Here is a 24,820-nt window from a genome sequence, read left to right as displayed (position 1 = left end):
TTACTCTTCCTTGCCAAGAGAAGCACTGATGTTCTGCCAGCCAAACTCACAGGAAGCATGTGAAATGAACACAAAAGCAAACAGGCCTTATGCTGCCTAAGGGAAAGTCAGCAAGATGGCAGCTTCAATCATTTGGAATAATACTAAAGCAGCCTTAGGCTCTTCTCAGAATGGAAACATGTCACTATTGCTGCAATATTCCAACAAATCAGAGTGCAGAGAAAAGAACACTTATGCAATCACGTCCTGGAAGGGCACTTTACTCAACATTTAAGTGGAAAATAATTATAAAGAAATTTCAGAAAAACTGTAGTGAAGATAAATGATGCAGGGAAAAATGTTTTTTCTTTCAACACGCTTAATAGGTTTTAAAAAGCTTACCACTTAGAAACAATTTCCTTTTATTTCCTTTTACATTCTCCTTAAGGAATTATTAATGTAAAGACAAATTTTTATGAAGCAGTAAGTGAAAAGTTTGGGATTCAATCTGCCAGTAAGAAATACTCATTCCCTCTCCCCCCTCAATATAGTACCATTACTTTGGAAGTTTGATCAAAGGGAATAAGCTTTCACAACATTTATATAGGAAGTTAAAAAATACTTCAAATATTTTGGGAACTTACCTAATCAGTATACTTTTAGCATGTGTCTAGTCATGTAGCCATCTTTGGTCAATCATCAAAAAATCAAAGGCAAATTGGCATGACTCAACCCTAACTTTAATACCGCATGATTGTGTCGTGTAAGCTTGTTTTGTGTGAGAGCTGCTGTGGTTTTAGCAGAGAGATTAACAACCGGACCTAAGCTGGCCTCCAAACCTTGCCCTGCTGATGCCTCAAGCTCTTTGAAGTCTGACCATCATACCTGGCAAAACAACAGTGGGAACTAGGATGGTGTCAGATCTAATCAAATTGTTCGCTGCAGCATAGCTAACTATGGGTTCACTAATTGGCCCAATTTCGGATTATACCTTTTGCTACAGATTCAGGACAATAATTTAGTTAAATGATGTTTTTTTTTTTCTTATCTCTTCTAATTAAGATTCCAAAGTGGGAAGAAATAGGATTAGACAGAGTCTCAAAACTGTGTTCCCTTTAAGGTGGTATGCAGTTTTGATAGGCTCACTATGACATGTGAAATATATAGAGCATAGTAGTAACCCAGCTTCTGGAGATTCTGTGAAACCTATATGACATTACTGTATGTCTACATCACTTGGGAATTAAAGTGTAAATATGGGGATGATAACATAATGAACATTAAAATGTGAACAGTATAAAATGATATTTCTACTGTTAAAGAATGTCAATTTGGGTTTACTTTTGACAAATGATTTTATCTATAAGAACAGATGTCTGTGTTCCACTTTGGTTTTCTTTTTGCTAACTGCAGTATATGTGGGATTTGAAATACCAATCAATATTTGTGGAGGGCATCATTATCAGAAAAGGTATATTTGGACTACATGGTTCATGATACTACAACCTAATAATGCTCCTGAGCCAGACATTTGTGTTTCCATTTTTTAAATTTTTGTGATACAACTGTGAATTGACATATAAGTTAACTCTCCCTTCCCTCTACCTCTAGATATGGTAAACATACAGTCACCTTTCTACTTCTCATTTAAGAACTAGAAAAGCTGTTAAAAAAGTGTAGGGGAGTAAGGAAACCTAGGACCAAAGATATCATGCAACACTCTAAATTGTCCAAGGTTGTCACAGTGACTGACACCCTTGTAGTTTGCAAAAGTTTATGCTTTTCTAATATGTAAAAATTTCAAATAATTCCATTGAATCATATCAAGTATACTGTAGTATTAATATAAAGCTAATCTATATGGATGGCATATACTATTCTGGTCTTAATACTTAAGAATGAATCTACTAAGTGCATAAAAAATAATAGTTCCTTAATAAATACAGGTTGATCAATTATTCTGTGAGAAAAAGTTCTTGGTGATTGGAGAGGTACTGTGGTCCTGTATTCTGAATTAGGGGCAAAGTATGACAAGACAACCGTGAATAAGGTTGATTTACTTTGATTTTCTGAACGTTTAATATTCATTTAGCATACAAACCCCACACAGATATGATATTTATGATACTCACTATTTTTGAATCAATTAAAAGCCTACATAAGTATTGTTTATCTTTATACTGAAAATTTGCAGTGAACGGTGAATGTCTTTTGTATATTCCAGTATACCCCAGTAACCATACTTTCTGACTTGAACATAGAAACACTGAATCTTAGAGCTAGAAAACTGTCCCATCACTAAAGCAGAAACCTTGTTTGTAACAACCTTAATAGGGTCTGCACCTAATGTAGTAATATATTATTATTATTTATATTAGAAAATTAGATTACTAGAGTGTGTTAAGATATGACCAAAATGAACAATACAAAATCAAAACAGCACAATAATCTTAAATGCAAGTAAAAATGCTGCTCTTATCATGTCATCAAATTAAATACAGCTACATTTCAAATCTTACCAAATCTCTTATGTACTATAATTACATCATAATTACTAATATAAACAGAAAACTGGTTAATGATGATCCCAACATCAGAGAAGCAAAAATTATAGAAGCTGAAAAAATACAAATCTAAGTAGTTATTTCATCTTGGAAGTGAAGCTATGTAACCAAGTTATACATTTAGAACTTAACTGAGAAGGTAGTGTTTATAGGTCACTTGACCAGTGGAACTTATATAATATTTATAGCTGTATTATTTTGGCTATTCTTTAAACTCCATAATTTATCTATATTACATATATTTCAGCAGAGATTTTATACCTACTAAGTCTGTGACCCTTCTTAGTTCTGGGATAGATACAAAGATGAAAAAGACATAGTTTCCATATATTGAGTCTATTATTATACCTTAGTAAAGCCTTTGGTTATAAAATATTTAATCTCAATATAGAAAATATAAATAAGCCAGAACAGTGCCAGGTACACAATAAAGGCTTCATAAATGCTAGCTATGATTGAATGGAGCTATGGTAAGGTCACGAAATAAGTAGTATATTACGGTTAATCAGATATGCTAGAGAATTACTATGTATAGTTTACAAGGATTATCAACATTCAAAGAATTGGAAAGTTATTTCTTTTAACCTGAAGCCATGTTGAATCAACTATAAACTTTCTCTTTTACTTATTCAGAATGCATGCCAGGATTTTAGTGTCATTACCGTAGATATGATCCTGCTATGGTTTTTGTAGAGGGGCTAATTCATACAGCTTTATAGATGATGAATACTAAGTATCACTAAAAATTAACTGTGATTAGACAAATGCTTCCACCTGAATCTGGACAATACTAATACATGCTGCAAAAAGGGAGAAATATTCTTTTGCCTTCTCCAAATCACTCAAAGAAACTAGAGATTACTGGTTAAAGTTGCTCTACCTGTTAGGGGCCCTGGGTGGCTATTAGTAAAAACATATTCAGTTTTCATATGAAAAAAGGCAATGATTTAATAAATCAAAGAAAAGGGATGCTAAAAATAGAGATGAGGGTTTTTACTTGTTTCTTTTGCCCCTTGTTTCCACCTGTGCCACATTTTGAGACCATGTTACTCACAGTAAATTCCCACATGTAACAAATCTACCTGCATGGAATCAGAAAAGTTATTTTTGCTTTACCTGCTAAACCACCTTTCCTTCTGAAAGAAAGCCACGGATTCAGTATCTGGTATATTATAGCCTCAGACTTTACAGACTAGTATAGTGTACATCTCCTTATTTTTTAAATATCAAGGCAATTTAAAAAAATATTTATTTGTTGTGCATATCAAAACACTGCCACTTGATGAAGGAATCCTCTTGTTTCCACTGCCCATAATATATCACGAAAGACTTGCTATCTGTTTCCATATGCATCTTATAATGTACAATGCTACATTTAAAGCACTTAATCTTTCATGAAATACATGATTTTATCCTATAACTTCTGTTAGGTTTGATTCTTTAATTCACATTTTTTTCTAATCACCAAATTGAATGTTATGGTATAAGTAAATAAGTTATTTAGAATATGTTTCACTTATATTTCTATACTTAAAAGAAAACATATTCATTTAGGTTATAAGCCAAAAAGGTAAAAGATTTGATCAACTTTATTGAATATTAACTTAAAATAAAGAATAACCACCTACTTGTGTTTTGTTTTTAAATACTGCTTCCAAATCATAGGGTGACCAATTATAACGGTTCTCTTAGTTTAAGATAGTGGGAAGAAGAGAGAGGAAATGGAACAGAAACCTAGATCTTTTACCAGCTCCGGTGGTAAAGTGTAGTAAAATGTAGTCACTATTAGAACCTAAAGTTATTCGAAGGAGAGGTCCTACTTGACATGTAAGTCCTTTATTTCTACTCCTCACCCCCAAAATAAGACCCAGTTTGTGTGTGTGTGTGTGTGTGTGTGTGTGTGTGTGTGCGTGTGTGTGTGCGTGTGTGTGCGTGTGTGTGTGTGTCTGTGTGAGAGAGGGAGAGAGAAAATAAACATGATTCACGTTACTGTGCTAACCATCTTCTCTGGGTGCAATATTTTTTTCACTAGGGAATCTCCTTGCTTAGTGTGTATGGTGACAGACATGATACTTTAGACCTGGTTGTCAGAATACTCATCTTGGGAGAAAGGTGCCACATGGAGAAAAACATTTTATATCTTTCATTAAATATATAAATTTCACCTAAAAGAAAATGAGGAGGCATGCTTTCCTTGTGATGCTAACAACTATAACTTTATCCCTCTAAAAGCATTAGCAATATTATGGTAAATTACCCAATATTCTGTCAGAAAAACTGAAACAATGTTGAACAATTACAGTGTTGGGTTCCATTTCAATGGTTCCTTTTGAGAACTAAGGCAAATTAGCTCAAGAATCACTATTTCTACACTCTCCTTCTTTTGGCTTTAAGTGGCTTTTGAAGGGAGCATCCCCAGATGAGAAACTTCTAACACTCCTGCAGAGATGACCTGCTTGAAGAACTGGCTGCCTGATTAACTATTAACTGCTCTCAATAGGATTAGATAATTAAGGACATTGATGACCATTAATTAGGAGGAGGGCACATTAATTTGTCACTGGATAGGGCCCTTACAATGATTTATAGGTTAGTGCCACTTGCAAATGGGAAGGGAAAGAGAAAAAGAGAGCGCACCATTAAGTTACCTTATCAAGTGGCCAGCTAAAGAGGGCAGAGGGTCAAAAAAGGGCCAGAGTGGTCACTTAAGGGTGAAGTCCCAAACACCAAAGCAGTGCCAAGCCACATTGACCATCATTTGACGATGAAGTTAAAAATATGCTAATTTATTGGTGGCAATTCTCTCTTTTTATGGTTTCAAGCAGTTAAGACAAGTGGCCTGCTTAAGAGCTTTTCATTTGAAAAGAGATTAAACAAAATGGTTTGTCAAGGCTGCTTGGCTGTTTTATGTCTTTGTTAAAAAAAATTGCACCAGTGACTATACTGATAACTATCACATCACCCAGAAGCCATCTCTCTCTCTCTTCTGAGCATTTATTTCATTAATAAATACACCAACTTTAATTGCTTAATAGTGCTATGTTCATTTGCTCTTTAGCAAGATTAAGTTGAAATAAATCTTTTGCACTACTACTTTCTGTCACTATTGATGGCATAAAGGTCACAAAAAAAGTTTAAGTTTCTGTAGAAAATTTACTTAAAGACGCTGGTGTAAATTATACTTTTGTTTTATTCAGCACGGAAAGAGGAAAGGTGATTTCACTAATAGTAAAGAAAACTGCTTTTAGAATGTAGATAAGGATCTTCTTTTCTTAGCCATACACAATTGTGGGTAGCATTCACACTCCACACACAAATAAGCACAGCTCATTAACATTTAATTAAACACGCTTTTGAAAGCCTTGGAAATATGCACGTCATACTTCTCATGTAAGTTTGGACCTTACTTTTAACAGACATTTAAAACAAAATGATTTTTGCTATACTCTAATGATATACCATTAAAATAAAAGACAAAAAAGGATAGTCTAAAAAAATTATTCTGTTACATCAAAAGAACTTAAAAATATTTAGCATGAAATATCTCCTATGAATTTCATTAAAGTAAAAGAAAAAGAGATACTATTTACCTCAAGACTGTGACTCAAACATAAAAATTCTCTCTTACCTCAATGGTGAATAGCTTCCTTTTTAATTTAAAAGCTAAGTCTTTGACATCTGATACATCATAAATCAAGTTATTAAGCTGAGGAATCTGCCGTATATGAATCAAACCTTGTGAAAAGAAAATTAAAAAAATTAAAAAACGCTGTCATTGGATGCATAAATTAAAGAGTCTTACAGCAGAATTCTGTAAATTTACACACAAGCATCCTCCCCCTTTTAAAACTGGAGCTTACTACCAGGAGCAATGAAGCAAATGGTGTGATTATACTCAAGTAATCAAGCAGAATAAGATAAACAGAAATCCTTGTGCGAGGAAAACTAATTGCACTTTGGTACAGAAGTACAGATGTAAAGAAGGATCTTAATACTTGTCAAAACTACAGCCGGTTTGTGTGTGATTTTCTCTTGTATTTACAGTAAGCAAATATGGCTATCACCTTGCATGCTGCCCACGGCACCACTGAGTGATCTTTATTTTATTAAATGCACCAGTAAGCAGCCAGCAAAACAAGCTTATGGGTTACTGATAACCAGTGAAGCACTAATGAAAAGTATTTCATTTTATGCCTTATTAATGACTTGAACAAACCATTGAAGAAAACTACATTTCAGAGCACACTCTAGGATCAAACATTAACCCCCATGCCATCCCAAGACACTCATTTCTGTGGCATGTTAGACCTTTATGTAGCTGTTATAAGCTTTGTAACAGTGCTAGGTAAACCGTGAGCTTTGGCCTCTTGTCAATAGAAACACTTGCTAATTTTTTCTGACAAGGGCACTGGATGGCTTTTGTGCAGCTTAATGCAGTTTCTGACTAAACTCGGGGTCATTTGCCACAGATGAAGACATGGAAGATTCTTCAGTGCGTCTCTCTGCCTGACTCAGCCCATATTTAAAAATTACCATCCCAAAGACACTGATCCCTCAACATGGGGGAAGAAGGGAAATCCAGATTCGAACAAATTAGATAAATCTTAGTTACATAATTGCTTCTCTAGTATATAGTTTTGTGCGTGTGTGTATTTGGATGCTTAGTAATGTATTATTGTTAGCTTAAAAGGGTCAACCTCCAAGTGCTTAACTTTAGAAATGGCCCCTTCAAAAATAATTCACTAAAATATCTGACTTAATTTTTTAAACTTAAGAAAATGCAAAAGGTGTTATTAAGAAGACAGCTTTTACATACAAATTAAAAATATCTCATACAGAGTTATTTAGTAAAATATATTAGAAATAATCACACCATACTTCCACTTGCACATTTCTCATTTTAACCTTGTAAGTGCTTGTTTGGCTAACTGTTAAATCAGGAGGCCTTACAGAGTGAATCAATCATTCATCAGGTCCTTCTTATTAACAGAAACTTTACTTTTCATCAGAATCATCCATTAATCTGTGGCAAACAAAATTGGTCAATCCAGAGATTTCAGCACACAAAAATCACAGCTTTTCAACCCTTGAAATGTTTCAATCAAAATAATATTTTTTTAAATATAAAATATGATTTTACTAAATTTATAAACTCATAGCACTTACAAATGATACTCAGATATAACTTATAAAGATAATGTTTAACTTCAGTTGTTTTAACATAAAATGTAAATAATAAATTAAAGAAATAGTTTATCCAGTTATAAGATACATAAATCCTGGAGATGTAACGTGTAGCATGGTGACTACGGTTGACAATACTGTATTGTATATTTGAAAGTTACTAAGACAGTAAATCTTAAAAGTTCTCACCAACAGAGAAAAAAAAAGTGTAACTATGTGTGGTAATGGATGTTAACTAAAATTATGTGGTAATAATTTCTCAGTATATACCTATATCAAATCATTATGTTGTAGACCTAAAACTAATACAATATTATATGTCTCAATATATACCTATATCAAATCATTATGTTGTAGACCTAAAACTAATACAATATTTTATATAGTTTAATACAAATTTTAGAAAAAGAAAAAAAGGGAAATAGTTTAACCTTAACAGTTCTCTTCCTACCAAAGCAATAGTAATATATTAAATGAATTATATAGAGGGTTAATTTGGGCATATACCACATCCACACTTATGCAATGATCATGAGGCAAATTATTTTATTTGTTGTTCACAGTTTATATTTTATTTATTGTTCACAGTTTATATTTTCTAGCCTTTTATAAAATACTCGATTGTTAGATCATGCTATTTTATTACTTTTTTAAAAGGTTTTATGCCAACTCTTTAAAGCCCTGGTGGTCATAAGTATCTTATAATCCTTTTGTTGGTAGCCTCTAGAAACTGCCACAGTCCTACAATCACAATCTTACACAATCTTGTAGCAGGCTTCAAATAAGCTATTCAGTCTTTAGACTAAGGTTTTCCATGGAAGTATAGTAGTTCCACAATAATAATAGCAATAATTAGTATTCATTCAGAATGATAAATAGGTAAAAATTTAGTATTCACCATACTCTATATTCAGCTTAGATCTAAGATAAGCATAACTACTAAACTTACCCTATTGAGACAGTTCTATGTAGGAACTTTTATGTTAAAAAATCCCCAAGTTAACCAAATGACTAAAATACTATTAAAAGTCAAAAAATATAAGTAAGAAGCCTGATTACTTGACCTGTGTTTATACTAGGGTGGTAACATTTTAAAACTTGCTAATAACTCTAACAACAAAATGATCAAAGAAAAGTCCTAATATAATAAAAGATGTTTACTTTCTGAAAATGTGATTGACTAAGACTTTTTAACTGTAATACAGTATGAATTTTATTTATCATACAGCTAAGCTTTGTAAAGTATAAACCACTATACATAGCTGTTATTATTAGAATTTATATAATATTTATTTCTAACATGGTTAATAAGTAAGACTGATTTCACAGCAACTTTAGGGACAAAATGTACATCTGACTGAGCCATGCCTTAGTATCTGGGTTTGACACCTTTCAAATAGCTACTATGCTTCTTAGTCATAATGTAGTTTGGTGACAAGCTGCCATGAAAGATTGGCCAGGAAGGAAAAAAGTTTAACAGATATATTAAAAAATAAAATTCATGCTACATGACAGTAGATATTATGACTGGACAAGATTCTTCCAGGCAATTGGCACATGCCCTTTCCATTATAAAGATGCTGCTTACCATGATAATCCTTATATAATGGGTTGGTTTCTTTCTCTGAACCAATAAATGATTCCAGACCAACTACTGTATCTGACAAGTTTGTAACACGAGCAATAATTGCTTTATTCTGTAAAACAAAGAAACAAAACACTCATGTTATATTTAAAATACACCACCTAGACAATGTCATTATGCCATCTCAATGACAAATTGTAGAGAAGATAGACTATCAAAATGGAGAAATAACTTAAAAGTTAAAGCTACCACAGGTGGAAAACTGGATGAAAAATATGGCCCATGTAGGTATGCTATTCTAATTTGAAGAGCTGAGGGGGCATACCTTAGTTTTCATAGAAAAATAGTTTTTCTCTTGTCTTAAGGGGCAAGGCTACCTTTATTTTCATATACTATTATTTTTTCAAATTACCTTTACCCAGTGCCCATCGGAAAATCTGATAAACATCAAAATTTAGAAGCAGTACATAGTACAGTATAATGTATAAGGGAAGATCCCGCTAACATCTGTCAATTGGGACCATGTCCCAGCCTTATAATAGCTGAGGTCCTCTGTATCATATTAGAAGCATGGAAGGGTCCAGCTAAGAGTCTGCAGCATGGCCAGCTCTGCAGTCTTCTATTCTCTCTTTCCAGATGCTGCTATTTGACTCTGTAATAACGATAAAGGCAAAGAAAAGATTGTAGATGACCAGCACTAGACTAGTAGCCTACCCTTTCCTTCCCAACACAACCAGACCTGAATCAAAAATACTGCTGAACAATACATTATAAAAGATGTCACATTTTAGATAGCAATAGTTCTAAAATACCCAGAATTTCATGGCTATAAAAAATATAATAATTAAAAATATAATCACAATAATCTGCAGGTTTTCTTGAATTATTTTATTTAATAAAGTTCAGTATTCCTTATAACTCCTGATAGGGTGATAGGTTTGAAAACTATTTTATAGGCTATAACACCTTAGAAAAATATTTGATCTGAAGATCAGGATAAGTTGAAAAGATTGTTGTTTATAAAATTTTATAATTTTGAAACTCCCATTTTATACACTGATATACCATTTTAAAACTAATCCTTAAAAAAAAGCATTGGAAATGTAAAACGGTCAAGACAATTTACAGTCTCATGTTATGTCCCCTGTTAAGAAAAGTCCAAATACAATCAAATATGTTCACTTTCTGAAAATGTGATTGACTGTTGAGCTTACTGGTATTCCTCTGTTTAAGTTCTCTTGTAAAGATCGCATAAGAATGAAAAATAAAAGAGGGTTGGTTAATGTTAACTGACTTGGTTTGAAATACACAGTAGCCTCTGTCACTAAACATTATGCTGAAGTGACTAGTTAACTCACATCTAGGGCAGTACTTTGCAACTCCTCTGTAAGTAGAAATGCGTGTTATGAAGAGAATATTACAGCCTTTGAAATAGTGCTCTTAAAAGGAAGCAGCAAAAGTAATTACCCTTAATTGTCTTTAATACTTTCAATCACGGGGGGGAGGTACCAAGAATAGAAAAACGAACATCATTTGGAAATGCCTATTTTTTCCAAGGCAATTTTTCATTCAATGGTGAGAAAATAATCCAGATTGATCCCTTACTTTCAGTTCTATGCCACAGGGGATGGTCTTACTCCAGGAATAACAGGGGTTTCAAAGGCCATAAACATGCTCCTCTCAATATTTCTTTAGCCAAAGACCATTATATCGAGCTCATCCAGGTTGGGTTTCAGCCAGTTATTCTTCACCCAAACAAAAATGTCTGCCAGACATTCCAACAGCTGGGAGACAGTTCACAATGAGTCAACTTGAAAATGATTCATTGTGCTGAGTACTGAACAATGTTGGGGTGGGGGTGGGGTATGGCTGAGTTGGCTGTAGAGGGTGAGAACAAGTGGGAGATGAAGAATAACCATGTGGTTCTCCCATTAAGAAGGATCTTAGATAACAACCAGCAGACTCTTATCATTTCATTTTTAGGATAAACTCAACTGGGAAGAGTACTCCTGCCATGGACCCTCAGATGAACAAGCACTTATAAAGGCTACTGACAATATTTCTTAATCAAAAAGGTCAGATTTCCTTTTATCTATAAACAGAAGACTGAGTCTTTGTATCTAAATATCTGAATTTAAAATTATAAAAGTCAATTTTTGTTACGACTCAAATATCAGGATTTCGGTGATATAAACTAGGGCTTATGAATGACAGAAATTGTAACGTTTAAGTATGGAATTAGTCTTCCATTCTAGTAGTATATAAGCAAGGTCCTGTGTATTTAAATGGTCAACATGACATTTATTTCAAAGAAGGTTTCTTTCCTTAATTTAACCTTAAAATTGACTAATAAACCACTTAACATCCTGTAATATTTATCTACATTATAAGTCTTTTTAAGGTAATTTGCGGGAGATTAAAAATATCAATTATCCACCTTGCAGAGGAAAACTGATGAATTAATATAAAAGATCCAGACAGCCTAGATTTTAAAATCTCAGAAACTCATACATATATTTCATTTGTCATATTGCTAAGCTCCATAGGTTTACATGTTATTAACTACAAACGAAATTCTATCTTAAAAGCTTCCATGAAGTATCAGAACAAGAATAAACTTTTAATCATTACCATAATATAAGTTACATTTAACGGTGAGCTTACTGCTTTCTGCACAGCAATTCTAGAAAACAGTTTATGTAATGTGGCAAACCAGATTAATTGTGAAAGTTGTATAGATATCTGAAAAATGTCTATAAAATAAAAAGCACAGGAAATTATATAAGAATAACATCTAAGTTTCTGAATGAGATGAATTTTATCCTAAACTCATTCAGTCTTACAATTATTTGTAGGAGCATAAAAGATATTTGGGCATGTAAAGGTACTTACTCTTTTAAAAGTTCAAATAGTGTTACAGATTACTTCTTTACCTCCAAGATTCATAGGGAACGTGGTATATTGATGTAATCGTACCTTAAAACCACTCTTGTCAAAATGTCTTTCAAATCATAATATTAATACTAAATGGTCTTTTAGATAAAGGTAGGTAAATTTACTTAAAAGAATCTAAAATTAACTGCTTTTAAAAATCCTTAAAAGCATAATAATCACAATTCACTTTAGGAATAATGCACTATGGACAATAAATTGTCTTATTATAACCTGCAATGTTCAGAAAGCTTTAGCATAATGATTTTAGCAGAGGCCTGGAAACTGGAACTTCTATATTCTCATCTTAAGAGATTCTAAGTGTTTTTATGTTATTAGCCAAGATGCGAAACCTCTTTAGTCGACAGTATATGTATGTAGTTGGAAATGGAGAAGTAAAGGTATTTGTGCATCTATTACTTAGACATAAATTTTGAATAATTTTTGTGTTAAATTTGAAGTTGTTGCAATATAGTTGCCAATAGGAATATTTGAGTAAGGACATTCAGGATTCACCAGTATGAGTAAATTAATGGTTACACCACATGCATGGCATAATGACATCACCCAAATATATACAATGATACTGCCACTCTTCCTTCCTGCCCATCTGGATGTGAAAATCTAGGATGACTCAAAAATCTTTCTTATACTAGGCAAATCGCCCTTCAGTCCTGGGTGAAAGTTGTCAGCTCTGGATAGTAGCCAAGACATGACTAGGAGGGAAGCCAGGAGAGAGCCAGGGTCCAGGAGTTTTAAGAGTTTGCTGGCAATCCCAAATAGCATTGTATTAAGTTACATAAAAGGTTCTTAAAACTTTCTGTTGTGGTGTAATTTCTTAATTAATTACTTAAATTTAAATTATGTGAAATGATGTTGCAAATAAAAAAGGCAAATCGGAATGTCCAGTTGACTACCTTCTTACTCCAATTTTAATTTCACAAAAAACTTCACAGAGTTTTTGTTTTGATTGTTCCTTGTTTGGTTTCATAGAATGTTTCCTATTTACTTCTACAGAATGGTAACCTCTTTTTATTAGGATATGCCAAATCCATTAAATAGATTTTAAATAAAGGAAGGTTAATTTAATGCTATTTTCCAGTTCAAATCTCATAAAGCCAAAATTAAGAACTTTGTTAAGAGATAAAAATTCAACTACTGCCACAGGAAGCTCCCTTTGTTTTCTAATGAAAATAGTTGAGATACCTATTTAGAGTAACCAAGTAACAATGAGAATATATCAAAAAACTCTGAATATTTCCTTACTTACTTGGACTTAATTACCTCAACAATATAAACGATATAGTTTGTACCAATACAATATATACTTCCAGGAAAGATTTTAACAAGATAATTAAAAAGTAATTAACCAATCACTTAACTATCAAGAAGCTTGAAAGGAATAAATCAACTGACATAAAGCATTTGTGAAACGCCTCAAATTAGAATCAGTTCTTGGGTTACTCAATAAGAAAGACAGCAAACACACAATATGAAGGGTAGAGCTCCATCTGAGTATGGCACGCACATCAGATTTGGGACTACAATAGCACAAAAGCACTATCAAATTAATATTGAAAAGTTAAAGAAATATTTAAATTACTTTATGTTTGACCCTACTATGTGAAACGATGTGTGTGTCTATGGTGGGGAGGGAATCACCACAAGAAAAGCAAGTATTCTACTTAACAGCTCAAGTTATAACAACATTTTTTGAAAAATGATATTAGAAACACAAACATACCACAACTCATGACATTTTTTTTTGTCGTGTAATAAAAAAAACAAACTTGAATGAAGGGATAAATCTAGGGATATTTAATGAGGTATTTGTTTTTCCATGCTTATTAAGTTCTCTATTCAATTGAAATCAAGACTATGAAATAATAAAATTAGGGCTTCCCTGGTAGCGCAGTGGTTGGGAGTCCGCCTGCCGATGAGGGGGACACGGGTTTGCGCCCCGGTCCGGGAGGATTCCACATGCTGCGGAGCGGCTAGGCCCGTGAGCCATGGCCGTTGAGCCTGCGCGTCCGGAGACTGTGCTCCGCAACGGGAGAGGCCACAGCAGTGAGAGGCCCACATACCGCAAAAAACCCCCAAAAAACAGTTATACAGTTTGTAACTTTTTACATGCCTTCCCTCACCTTCCCAGAGTTGTCACTTACTTCTGTGGATTAGACTCTTATTTTACTAAAAAAAAAAATTGATAGTGGGGAGATAATTATATTCATAATTAATTTTGAGTTTAAGAAAGAATATAATTTTATCAAAATTATACTAATATATATTAATAATAATATTAACCTTAGTGAAGGTATTAGATTAAATCTTTCCAGATTTAATACTGAACTTTATTCAAAGTCACATACAATTTTAAAATATGGAGGAACTTCTGTAAATTAAAAAAATCCTAATGGCAACACTCTCTCAGTAGCATTGTATATTGATATTCATGTAGGGAAATCATAAAACAACATATTTCGGTTCCTTTTTCTAATGTTTAAAACATATCCACAAAGAAGCTAATGGTAAATATACCTACCTCAAGGGCAAAAGAAATTGCTGAGTATGTTGCCAAATACCAGGATTTTTACTAGGATTAAGCAATGGAGCCATATTTTTTGTTTTCCATCTAATCATACACTTGTTATTCTATATTTTGGTATGAAAATGTTGGTTTCTTAAAATTGAAGCATTTTTTAAAGAACACATGATGTTATTTTCAGATATATTATTTACATTTACCCTGGTCTCAAATACTACATGCTCTGCAGAACATTTGTTTACATCAGTTTTATTTTTTAGTAAGTTATTATATAAAACATTAAAAAAACTTACAATTCTGAAAACCCTTATAAATGGACTGAACAAAATGCTGTAATGAATAGGCTGAACAGAATAATAGCAAAATATTCATAATTAATTTTAGGCAGTTTTAATAAACTACACGTCATCTAATTTCATATTATAGAAATTATTCCCATGGAAATTTACTTGTATTTTAAAATCTTTTATGGGTAACTTCCTAAATCAGAAATTTGTTGCTCACTACTTTATACATGAAACCCTTAAAATGCAACTCGCAGATGTCCAAAAGCTCACACCCTGCCTGGAAAAACGACTGCTAATATCCAAATATCAAACAGAGCATCCAGCTGATGTTTGCGATGCAGTGGTAGGTTAAAGATACTAAAATTTAAAATCAGCTTAGAATAATCCCATATTGAGTATAAAATTATAGCCTGTCATCAGGAACAGGCTGACAGAGCCAGGTCCAGATGGGAGACTGGCTGCGAAAAAGGCTGAGGCAGGTGGGAATATGATGGGAACCTGACGGAAGACAGGACTACTCCCTCTGCTGGCAAGGTTCTCACCTGCTTGAATTTTTAACTAATGACTAGCTTTCCTTCAATTATTTAAGATATAACCAACAAATTATGTAAGGTGTTCCTTTTTTAGTTGGCTGTTCTGTGCTTGCACATTTTCAAACTCATGGTATCCTATTTTTTCACCAGATTAATTTCTCAGAGATAATAAGGATCCAATGTTTCACCAGGAGGTCCAATTATTCACTTATAATTTAATTGCATCATAAGCATAAACAAATGTAGAATTGCTTTTATAAATATTAGGTCTTTAAAAATTAAAAATGCTTCTGATTTATGTTTGTTGATATACATCTCTTCTGGAAGAAAAAATTTCTTGGGCTACAGACTTCGGAATCTCTTTCTCAGGCTCTGCATAATGTCCCGTAATGAAATAATATAGAAATGAACCATATAAATCAACTATACAGGGAACAAGGAAACAGCATGTCACAGCAAAACAGCATAGATGTACAGCGCCAAACCCATCTGATAATCTAATGATCTGAGTTTACAGATATTATGTACTAATATATAAGAAATTAAGAACTAATGTTTACACAAAAATTTTGTTAAATTTTACAGAAAAATTATTCAATATTTGATTTTCAATGTAAGTTAATAGCTGCAGCAAAAACATTTAGTAAAAATCTGTTCTAAGATTTTGGCCTACAACCAGAAGCTCCCAGAACAGGAGGGATCAGCTTTTTCACCCACTGTTCTCATCTGAATCCTGGCTTAAAAGCTATTCCAGCTCCCAGCTTTCCAGAAGGCTCCATCCCAGGAATCCCTGCCTGCCATTTGGTTTGCTGATTTTAATCTCTCAGGACTTTCTTACAGTGGCTCTACTATGCTGAACTGGCACTTGCTTCTAGAAGTGAGTTATTATTAAACCTGTAGGTCAATTGTGGCACTAAAAACTCTTCGGAAGCTTTCAGCCACTGTGTACAATTTGCTAGTCTAATTAAATATTAATTCTAAGTGTTACATTTTGTGGCTAAGAGCTTTTATTTTCCATCATCAGCCTGGAAGAGAAAGAGGTTACAAGGCTAATTTAATCTCTCTCCCGTCCTCCCCAACATTAAAGATTAACTACATAGGGTGTGAAAACATTATTAGAGAAGCAGGAACTCTTTATATAGTAATAATGATGTAATTAATAGCAAAGGGCTAAAAAATAATGTTAGGATATAATATATGACCTGGTACTTAAACAGCTTTAAATTATAATTCGTTACAAGCATGTTTTGTCTCGATATTAAGAAATAAGTATCACCCTTCTTTGAAGATAGTAATCATTCTTTAAGGGAAGGTATGCATCTAAGTATATAAATAGGAATAATTCAAAATTTGCATTTTCTTATAGGTGTTTTTCAGAAAGCTTGTAACACCCAAGATAAAAAGCTTAGTAATTCTCTTTGTAAAATAAATACAAAATTAAGTAAAGTTGTACTTCTTTTCTGTACACAAAAGTGATGCAGTAGAGGAGAGTCTATAATAAAAATAATGTTAAAGATCCTTCCCCTTTTTTTCTTCTATCATGTTCAAGGAGACGAAACACAGAGTCCCTCCCCGATTCTGCTCCCAGAACAGTTGTGTCCATGCCTGGACATTGGGCATTATAAAGACTATGCAGTCCAGCAGCCAAAGATTCCATATGCCCAAACAGATGACTCAATCTCCATACTGTGATGAGACATTTCTCTATTTCTATCATTGATATATTTGAAAATTTTGGCTCTAAATAGTACTTTACCAACCATCACCACTACTAGGAACTATATAGTATGAATTGCCACATGAACCAAAACTTCATAATTTTAGGGAAAGCAAAAAAGTATTTAAAGTCAAAATTATTTTTCATTGTATGCCTTATCAAATATGATTTGGTTAGATTAATTATAATAAAAGCTTTCTAAATGACTCTTTTTACTTTTGAAGACACACATGAATCTTACTGACAGTTTTAAATATGCTACCCTTATTTAATATGCATATTTACACTATGACAGAATGGCACATGTACTGCTCCTAACGCTCTACGTAGACAGAAACTTATAAGAAATTTGGAGTTTATTTGTGTAAAAACTTTCAAACATCCTGGACCAAGAAAGTAAATTAGAAATATAAGTATAATGCATACAAGCTAAGATTTGATTTAAAAAATTAATCAAACACTAGATTGTGTAATATGAAACAGAAGAAAAAAACACTGGAACTATAAAAATTTATAAATCTAAGCATATAGGAGCAGAGTTGAAACACAGTTCTATTATTTGTTGTTGTAAAGAAAAACAGACTCTGTTTACACCCAACCAGACTTGTATGAAGTTACTAAATTTCCAAAGACTGGAATTTGACAAATATGGTAAAGTTAATATGGCTTGAATATGATTCATTTCATTAAAAATAATTATTTATTTTTAAACTTTTAAAAATGTTAATTTTTTGCAATCTATATCAGAGTAGTTGAGAAGGTCTAGAAAAATTAAGGCAGATTCTTAATTGAGAATATGAAAAACTGATACCCAGAATATCCAACTTTATCCTTTAATAATTGATAGTCGTGATCAAGAGATTGAATCTGTAATTTTCAGCCTTAAATATTTGTAACAAACTGTATTTAAAAAGACCATTTCAAATAATAATTCTCCTTAATAAAGTACATTTTAAAAGACCATTTAAGATAGATTAAGTTATAAGGCAGAAGGTGTTGTTATGTTTTCCTATAATGATGCTCATATCAACAATTAGAAAAACAATATTTTCCAGAATTTTATAGTTGTAAACTCATAAGAGTCTGTTGTTCCCTTACCATACAATTATTCTTAGGTCTTGTTTTAAGAATAAAAGATTTCACACTGAGAGAAATTCACAAGGCCACTGGAGTCCACATTTCATAATCCTATATTAGTGGTTAGTTCTATAGCTGTCCATTGCTTGCCTTAGAGTTTAGCTGCTAAAATACTCAGCATGAACACAAAAGTTTATGGATGTGAAGAGGTTTGTTCTGAATTTCTCCACACTGAAACATACTGCATCATTTACTTCAGTGGCTTCGAAGTTTTCATATATTAATATTATAGAGGATTGATTTGAAAATATATCAATTAAAATAACACACTAAAACTTCTTTCAATTTTCAAGAGACATGTAACAAGGGTCTGTCTTCCTGCTTTTCTTCAGAAAATGATTTTTCCTTGGTATAAGGTAACTAATGCTGGTGATAGTTTTCTTCAGTGAGGTAGCTGGAGGCGGGGGGAGGGTGGGGAGGGAAATTCCACAGATAAAATTGTTGGAAAATAGTGGTTTATGATAAAAACTGAATAGGGTTATTACTGACGAAGTGCCAGTGATGACCAATAAAAATGTTATAGGCCAGTTACAAATCTAAAATCTATTCTGAATAAAAGAAAGTTTAAATAGTTTACCAACTAATGTTCTATACGCAAATACATTAAATGCTAGCAATACAAAGAATTATTGTAGAATGAGAAAAAGTTATTTCATATTTTATCATCAAAAATGTCAAGAAAAAAAAAGTGTCAAGGAAGTTTTCACTCCTGCATTATTATAGTTAAGGAGAAATTTATTGGGTTGTTTATATTTAAAAATTCCTTAAAAGTGTAGATTATGACAGCTTGAATAGATTAGCAATAATAAAAAGTAAATTTTCTTTTTGAAAGGAAAGCTGTGAGAAAGGTATAGAAAAATAACCTTTCCTATTTTAATTACCACTCTAAGTGCTTTAATATGTATTTCCTGACAGTTTCAGGTAAAAGTGTTTTCAATCAATAAAAAATACAAATCGAGAACAACCTGTCACATATTGTGTAAATAAAATGCATAAGCTAGGGGAAATTTATTTTCCTTTCGCCTCGCCAATATAATCATAATAAGGCATGAAACTAAGTTTCTATTTCCAAAAAGAATAAATGTTATTGGTCACCATTTTTCTTAAGCAGAACTGTCACTGATAATTGCAAATAAAATTAATTTAAAAGGCACAAAATATTTGTATAATTTGCAAGTGGATGACAAATTTCGCTAATAGTAAGCCAGTTCTCATTTATAAGACCAAAAAACATTAGAGTTTCATATATTGCTAGATACGGAAATCAAACAGTAACCAATTGTAACAGTTTCAAAGTTATCACCGTGTAAAAAAAGCTCGTTAAAAAGTTTCGAAGGGTGTACAGATATTTGTGTTTCTAACAGTAAACAGGAAAAAAAGCAGCTGAAATATAACAATCTTTAATATGGAAATTTATACTTAAGATTTTAAAAGTTGAAATAATATTCTCATACTTAAGATAATAGGAAGGAAGAGTTTCAAGGTAGGGTTTTAGTTATTTTTCTTAGATGTAACTTTTCCTCTTTCTTTTTCAATCCACTATAATCTTCACTCGACAACAGTTTTGAACAGTTGAGTTGTGAGAATGTGAGCAGCTGCTGTTATTATAACTAAAGGTCTGTCTACTGCTTGAGTCTGAGAGACCACATGTTCGGCTGTCCTCTCATCTTGCCATCCTCACCAATTAACTATTAACATGGAGGGCTGTACACATGCTCTTGGGGGCTCTTTAACAGGCTTCTTGGCGAGTGGAACAACTACACAGCAGGGATCTGGGAACTGAGTAATGCCGGAATATAGGGGAGCCGTCCATAGTTCTGCTCCTTCTAATGACACTTTGCTCCACAGTTCAGCATGTAACAAAGTCTGTATTTAACTTGGCCATTTTCACATACATTTTTAATACAGTGTCTTTGGGCAGATACTAAAACTATATTCTAGCAAGAGAGCAGATGAGTAATAATACTACTTCACAGGGAAAATTGTTTAGGACTATATATGCATACATATTTTAAGACATTCATAATATATTTGATGAATGTTTTCAGCAAACAGATATTTAGAATTTATTTTATTCATTTGTTTCAATGTATGCTTGTTATTTCCTGTGCTGTGATGAAAATAATCTCTAACCCAAAGGAAATAAACTATTTCAAGTTCAAAGTTATGAGGCTGAGCAGAAAATAGTTCAAATGCAAATTTAAAAATAATTCTTTTCCACTCTACTTGCAAAAGTCTTATTACAACAGTAAGTTAAAGTCAGTTTCGAATCTATGTCATTATTTTCCCTATTTTAACTTTTCCCCCTCTTTGCAATTTCCTTAACTATGTGTTCCTTCTCTACAATGAAATTAAACATGGGAAGCATGCCAAAAGTACAATAAAGGGTAACTAATCATTACTGTACAGGTCTGACAGAATGCTAATAACTAAAGTAAGAACACTGATTGGCTATTTTTTTTGAACTTCATGCAATCTTTATTTATTTATTTTTAACATCTTTATTGGAGTATAATTGCCTTACAATGGTGTGTTAGTTTCTGCTGTATAACAAAGTGAATCAGCTATACATAAACATATATCCCCATATCTCCTCCCTCTTGTGTCTCCCTCCCACCCTCCCTATCCCAACCCTCTAGGTGGACACAAAGCACCGAGCTGACTTCCCTGTGCTATGTGGTCGCTTCCCACTAGCTATCTATTTTGCATTTGGTAGTGTATATATGTCGATGACACTCTCTCACGTCGTCCCAGCTTACACTTCCCCTTCCCCATGTCCTCAAGTCCATTCTCTATGACTGTGTCTTTATTCCTGTCCTGCCCCTAGGTTCTTCAGAATCTTTTTTTTTTTAGATTCCATATATATGTGTTAGTATACGGTCTGTTTTTCTCTTTCTGACTTACTTCACTCTGTATGACAGTCTCTAGGTCCATCCACCTCACTACAAATAACTCAATTTTGTTTCTTTTTATGGCTGAGTAACATTCCATTGTATATATGTGCCATATCTTCTTTATTCATTCATCTGTCGATGGACACTTAGGTTGCTTCCATGTCCTGGCCATTGTAAATAGAGCTGCAATGAACATTGTGGTACATGACTCTTTTTGAATTATGGTTTTCTCAGGGTATATGCCCAATAGTGGGATTGCTGGGTCATATGGTAGTTCTATTTGTAGTTTTTTAAGGAACCTCCATACTGTTCTCCACAGTGGCTGTATCAATTTACACTCCCACCAACAGTGCAAGAGGGTTCCCTTTTCTCCACACCCTCTCCAGCATTTATTGTTTGTAGATCTTTTGATGATGGCCATTCTGACTGGTGTGAGGTGATACCGCACTGTAGTTTTGATTTGCATTTCTCTAATGATTAGTGATGTTGAGAATCCTTTCATGTGTTTGTTGGCAATCTGTATATCTTCTTTGGAGAAATGTCTATTTAGGTTTTCTGCCAATTTTTGGATCGGGTTGTTTTTTTGATATTGAGCTGCATGAGCTGCCTGTATATTTTGGAAATTAATCCTTTGTCAGCTGCTTCGTTTGCAAATATTTTTTCCCATTCTGAGGGTTGTGATTGGCTGTTTTTCCCAATCTAAGGGAAATAAATATTTTATATACTTTTAATGTAGTGTTACTTTATATAATATATTCAAATAAAGGTGTCACACTTCTATTATCTATAGATGTTTAACTATATGACAAAATTTCCAAGGATATCAAACTGCATTTCCATTTCCTGTCAGAGTCTACTTTACTCTCAAATACCAAGCTCAAGCATCCCAAATACGTACATATACTGATCGTCTGCTCCATCCATTCTATCTTTCATATTTCTGAAGAAACTCCAGGAGGATGGGACCTTGCTTGTCTTGTTCACTACTTTATCCCCATGGATGCCTAGAATAGTACTTGCCATCAATATTTGTTGATTGAATAAATTATTCAATCACCATTTAAACCTTGACTTAGAGTCTTCAGGGAAGGCACTGGTCATAGTCGAGAGGAAGTTGATGTATGATGTTAAAAAGAGTCATGTTACAACAGGTGATGTTACTAAGACTTCAATGGCCATCTGACTTCAGTCAAGGTTCCTAACCTGTGTAAGCTGTGAGAAGATCCTGTCCAACCTGTGAGAAGATCCTGTCCATGTTGTTCATAAAAAGAGGCAGAAAGCTGAAGATTTCTATTACTTCAACAGACTTGTGCACCTTAGTTTTTGTAGCCTGATCTCTGTTCAAATTCTCAGTTTTGGAGGTGTGTTTAAGTAACAATAGTGAAGGTGACAATTGTTGACATATAATGAGTGCCTACCATGTGCCAGCACTGGGTGAGCACATGTTATTGCTAATCCTCTGAAGTTTTACAAATGAAGAAGCTGAGGCTGAGAAAGTTAGGACTTGACTAAGACCAAATAACTAATTGGGTCTATCTCCCTCCAAAGCCCAGGCTCTTTCTATCATTGAATGCTACTTTGTACACAGTCTGCTTCTTGATTTTGACCCTATTTTAGTACTTCCATTGAATAAGCAGCAGAGCATGGGTTAAGAGTATGGTACTTGGAAGGGAAACACTTAGATCTAAATCCTGCCACTCAAGTAGCTGTGTGATCTTGGAAAAGTCACTTAAATTTTCTGTCCCTTTTTCCTTATCTATAAAATGGAAATAATGATAGCACCAACAATATAGGATTATCATAAGGATTAAATGAGTTAATATTTGAAAAGATCTTAGGACTGCAACTGGCCTGTAGAAATCACTGTGTAAGTTTTTATTAAACAAACTCACAGTTCCCTGGTTCTGTGTATGCATATGTCTTTGGTTAGCTTTGTAAGCATACTGCTTCCACTTCTTACTCTCTTTTCTTAGCCTAAACATTGTGATTTTCCTTGTCAGTCTTTAAGATTTATTTAGAGTTTTATCCACTATTTATATCATGACTGGTTTAAGCAAACTGTTAAGTTTTACATTTTCTCCTAAGTATTTTCATAAAAAACCAAATATATGGTCAGATGTCATGTTCAAAGAGCAAGGGAATAATTTATTTGTTTTTTCTTATAGCTCCACTGATATTAGGACCAGAAGACTACTATACGATAGCTAGGCAAAATTGTCTAGGGAAGAGACTGTGGTATAAGGTCACCAAAGTCTGACCTTATGTTCTCCTATTTCCATTTCAAAATAGTCTCTTTACTGGTATTTTAAAAAGCAGAATTTAAATTATATCTTTTTCAGTTTTACAAGAATTCAAATATATCTATAAAATACCAAAATTCAAATACTGCTTAATGTTCAGTGGTGTACATAGGATGATTTGAAGTCTTCTGATAGTATTACTGCTCTTCTCTTACACAGAGGCTAGAGGAATCACTGTCACAAACATTCACAATAGGTTTGGAATCTCTTCTCTAAATAATAATGATGATCACTACCAAAATGGCCTTAGAAATTTTTTTCTTTCTTTTCTTTATTGCATAGGCACCTTTGTAATAAATTTTAAAATTACATATATACATATATTTATTTCATAATTATTTTGGTTCTTAAATTTAGGTCTTTGATTCATTCTGAATTAATTTTTGTATATGGTGTGAGGTAAGGGTCCAAACTTCATTCTTTTGCATGTAGCTATCTAGTTGTCCCATGCCATTTGTTGAAAGGTTATTCTTTTCTTATTGAATGGTCTTGGCACCCTTGCTGACCACAGATGTATGGGTTTATTTCTAGACTGTCAATTCTATTCCATTGTTTTATATGTCTATTCTTATTCGAGTACTCAAGTACTCCCTGGAGACCTCCAAATTTCAATTACATCTGCTATATTTCTGTTAATATAATTAAATGTAAAGTTCTCACAGACCTTTGGAGTGTCACCAAGCATAGTCCTTGTTTCTCTGATTTGCTTGAATATGTTATTTAAGTTCAGACCCCAGTTGTGAAACAGGGATAATGCTTAACGTATCCAAGGACAGGAGCTTAATTCAGATGAACCCTTCAAGTCCTTTCTATTTAGCTATAAGGTTAAAGATTTGAGATTTACTTGCTTTGAAAGAATGAGTTCCAGAATACAAATCTGTTAGATATTGTAGTAGAACTTTCCCATAATATGGTTCTAGATTCTGATTTTCTGGGTTCAAATTATGATTTCTCAAGAATTTAACCTTGATCTAATTTCTGAATTTCTCTATACCTCAGTTTCCTTATATGTAAAATGGAGATAACAGCATTTACATAAAAATTCTATAAGAATTGTTAGGTCCTGACTTAGTGTTTTTTATTTGCTAGTTGCTCTCATTATTGTTATAATTGCTACTTCTTAGAGAAGTAAACCAAAGCTCAGAACTTCTCTGCTATAATCAT

The 24,820-nt window shown here is 33.1% G+C and overlaps 1 protein-coding gene across 5 annotated transcripts in view; it reads right to left on the bottom strand.

The window, feature by feature from the left end:
* Window positions 1–24,820, bottom strand: part of ELP4 (elongator acetyltransferase complex subunit 4) — a 252,720-nt gene that overhangs the window by 133,281 nt on the left and 94,619 nt on the right. For all 5 annotated transcript variants that reach the window (XR_012333494.1, XM_073808731.1, XM_073808732.1 and 2 more), the window contains exons 8-9: window positions 9,316–9,424; window positions 6,172–6,278 (exon numbers count right to left, since the gene is read on the bottom strand). Coding sequence is in view for 4 of the 5 variants with exons in the window: in XM_073808731.1 (XP_073664832.1) it covers window positions 6,172–6,278; window positions 9,316–9,424 (216 nt within the window). In the remaining variant the exon portion in view is untranslated. The remainder of the gene's footprint in view (window positions 1–6,171; window positions 6,279–9,315; window positions 9,425–24,820) is intronic.

This window comes from Tursiops truncatus, chromosome 8, assembly GCF_011762595.2.
Source record: "Tursiops truncatus isolate mTurTru1 chromosome 8, mTurTru1.mat.Y, whole genome shotgun sequence".
NCBI classification, from domain to species: Eukaryota; Metazoa; Chordata; class Mammalia; order Artiodactyla; family Delphinidae; genus Tursiops; species Tursiops truncatus.
The sequence above is the reverse complement of the archived record's forward strand: the minus strand, read 5'-3'. Positions and strand labels throughout refer to the sequence as shown.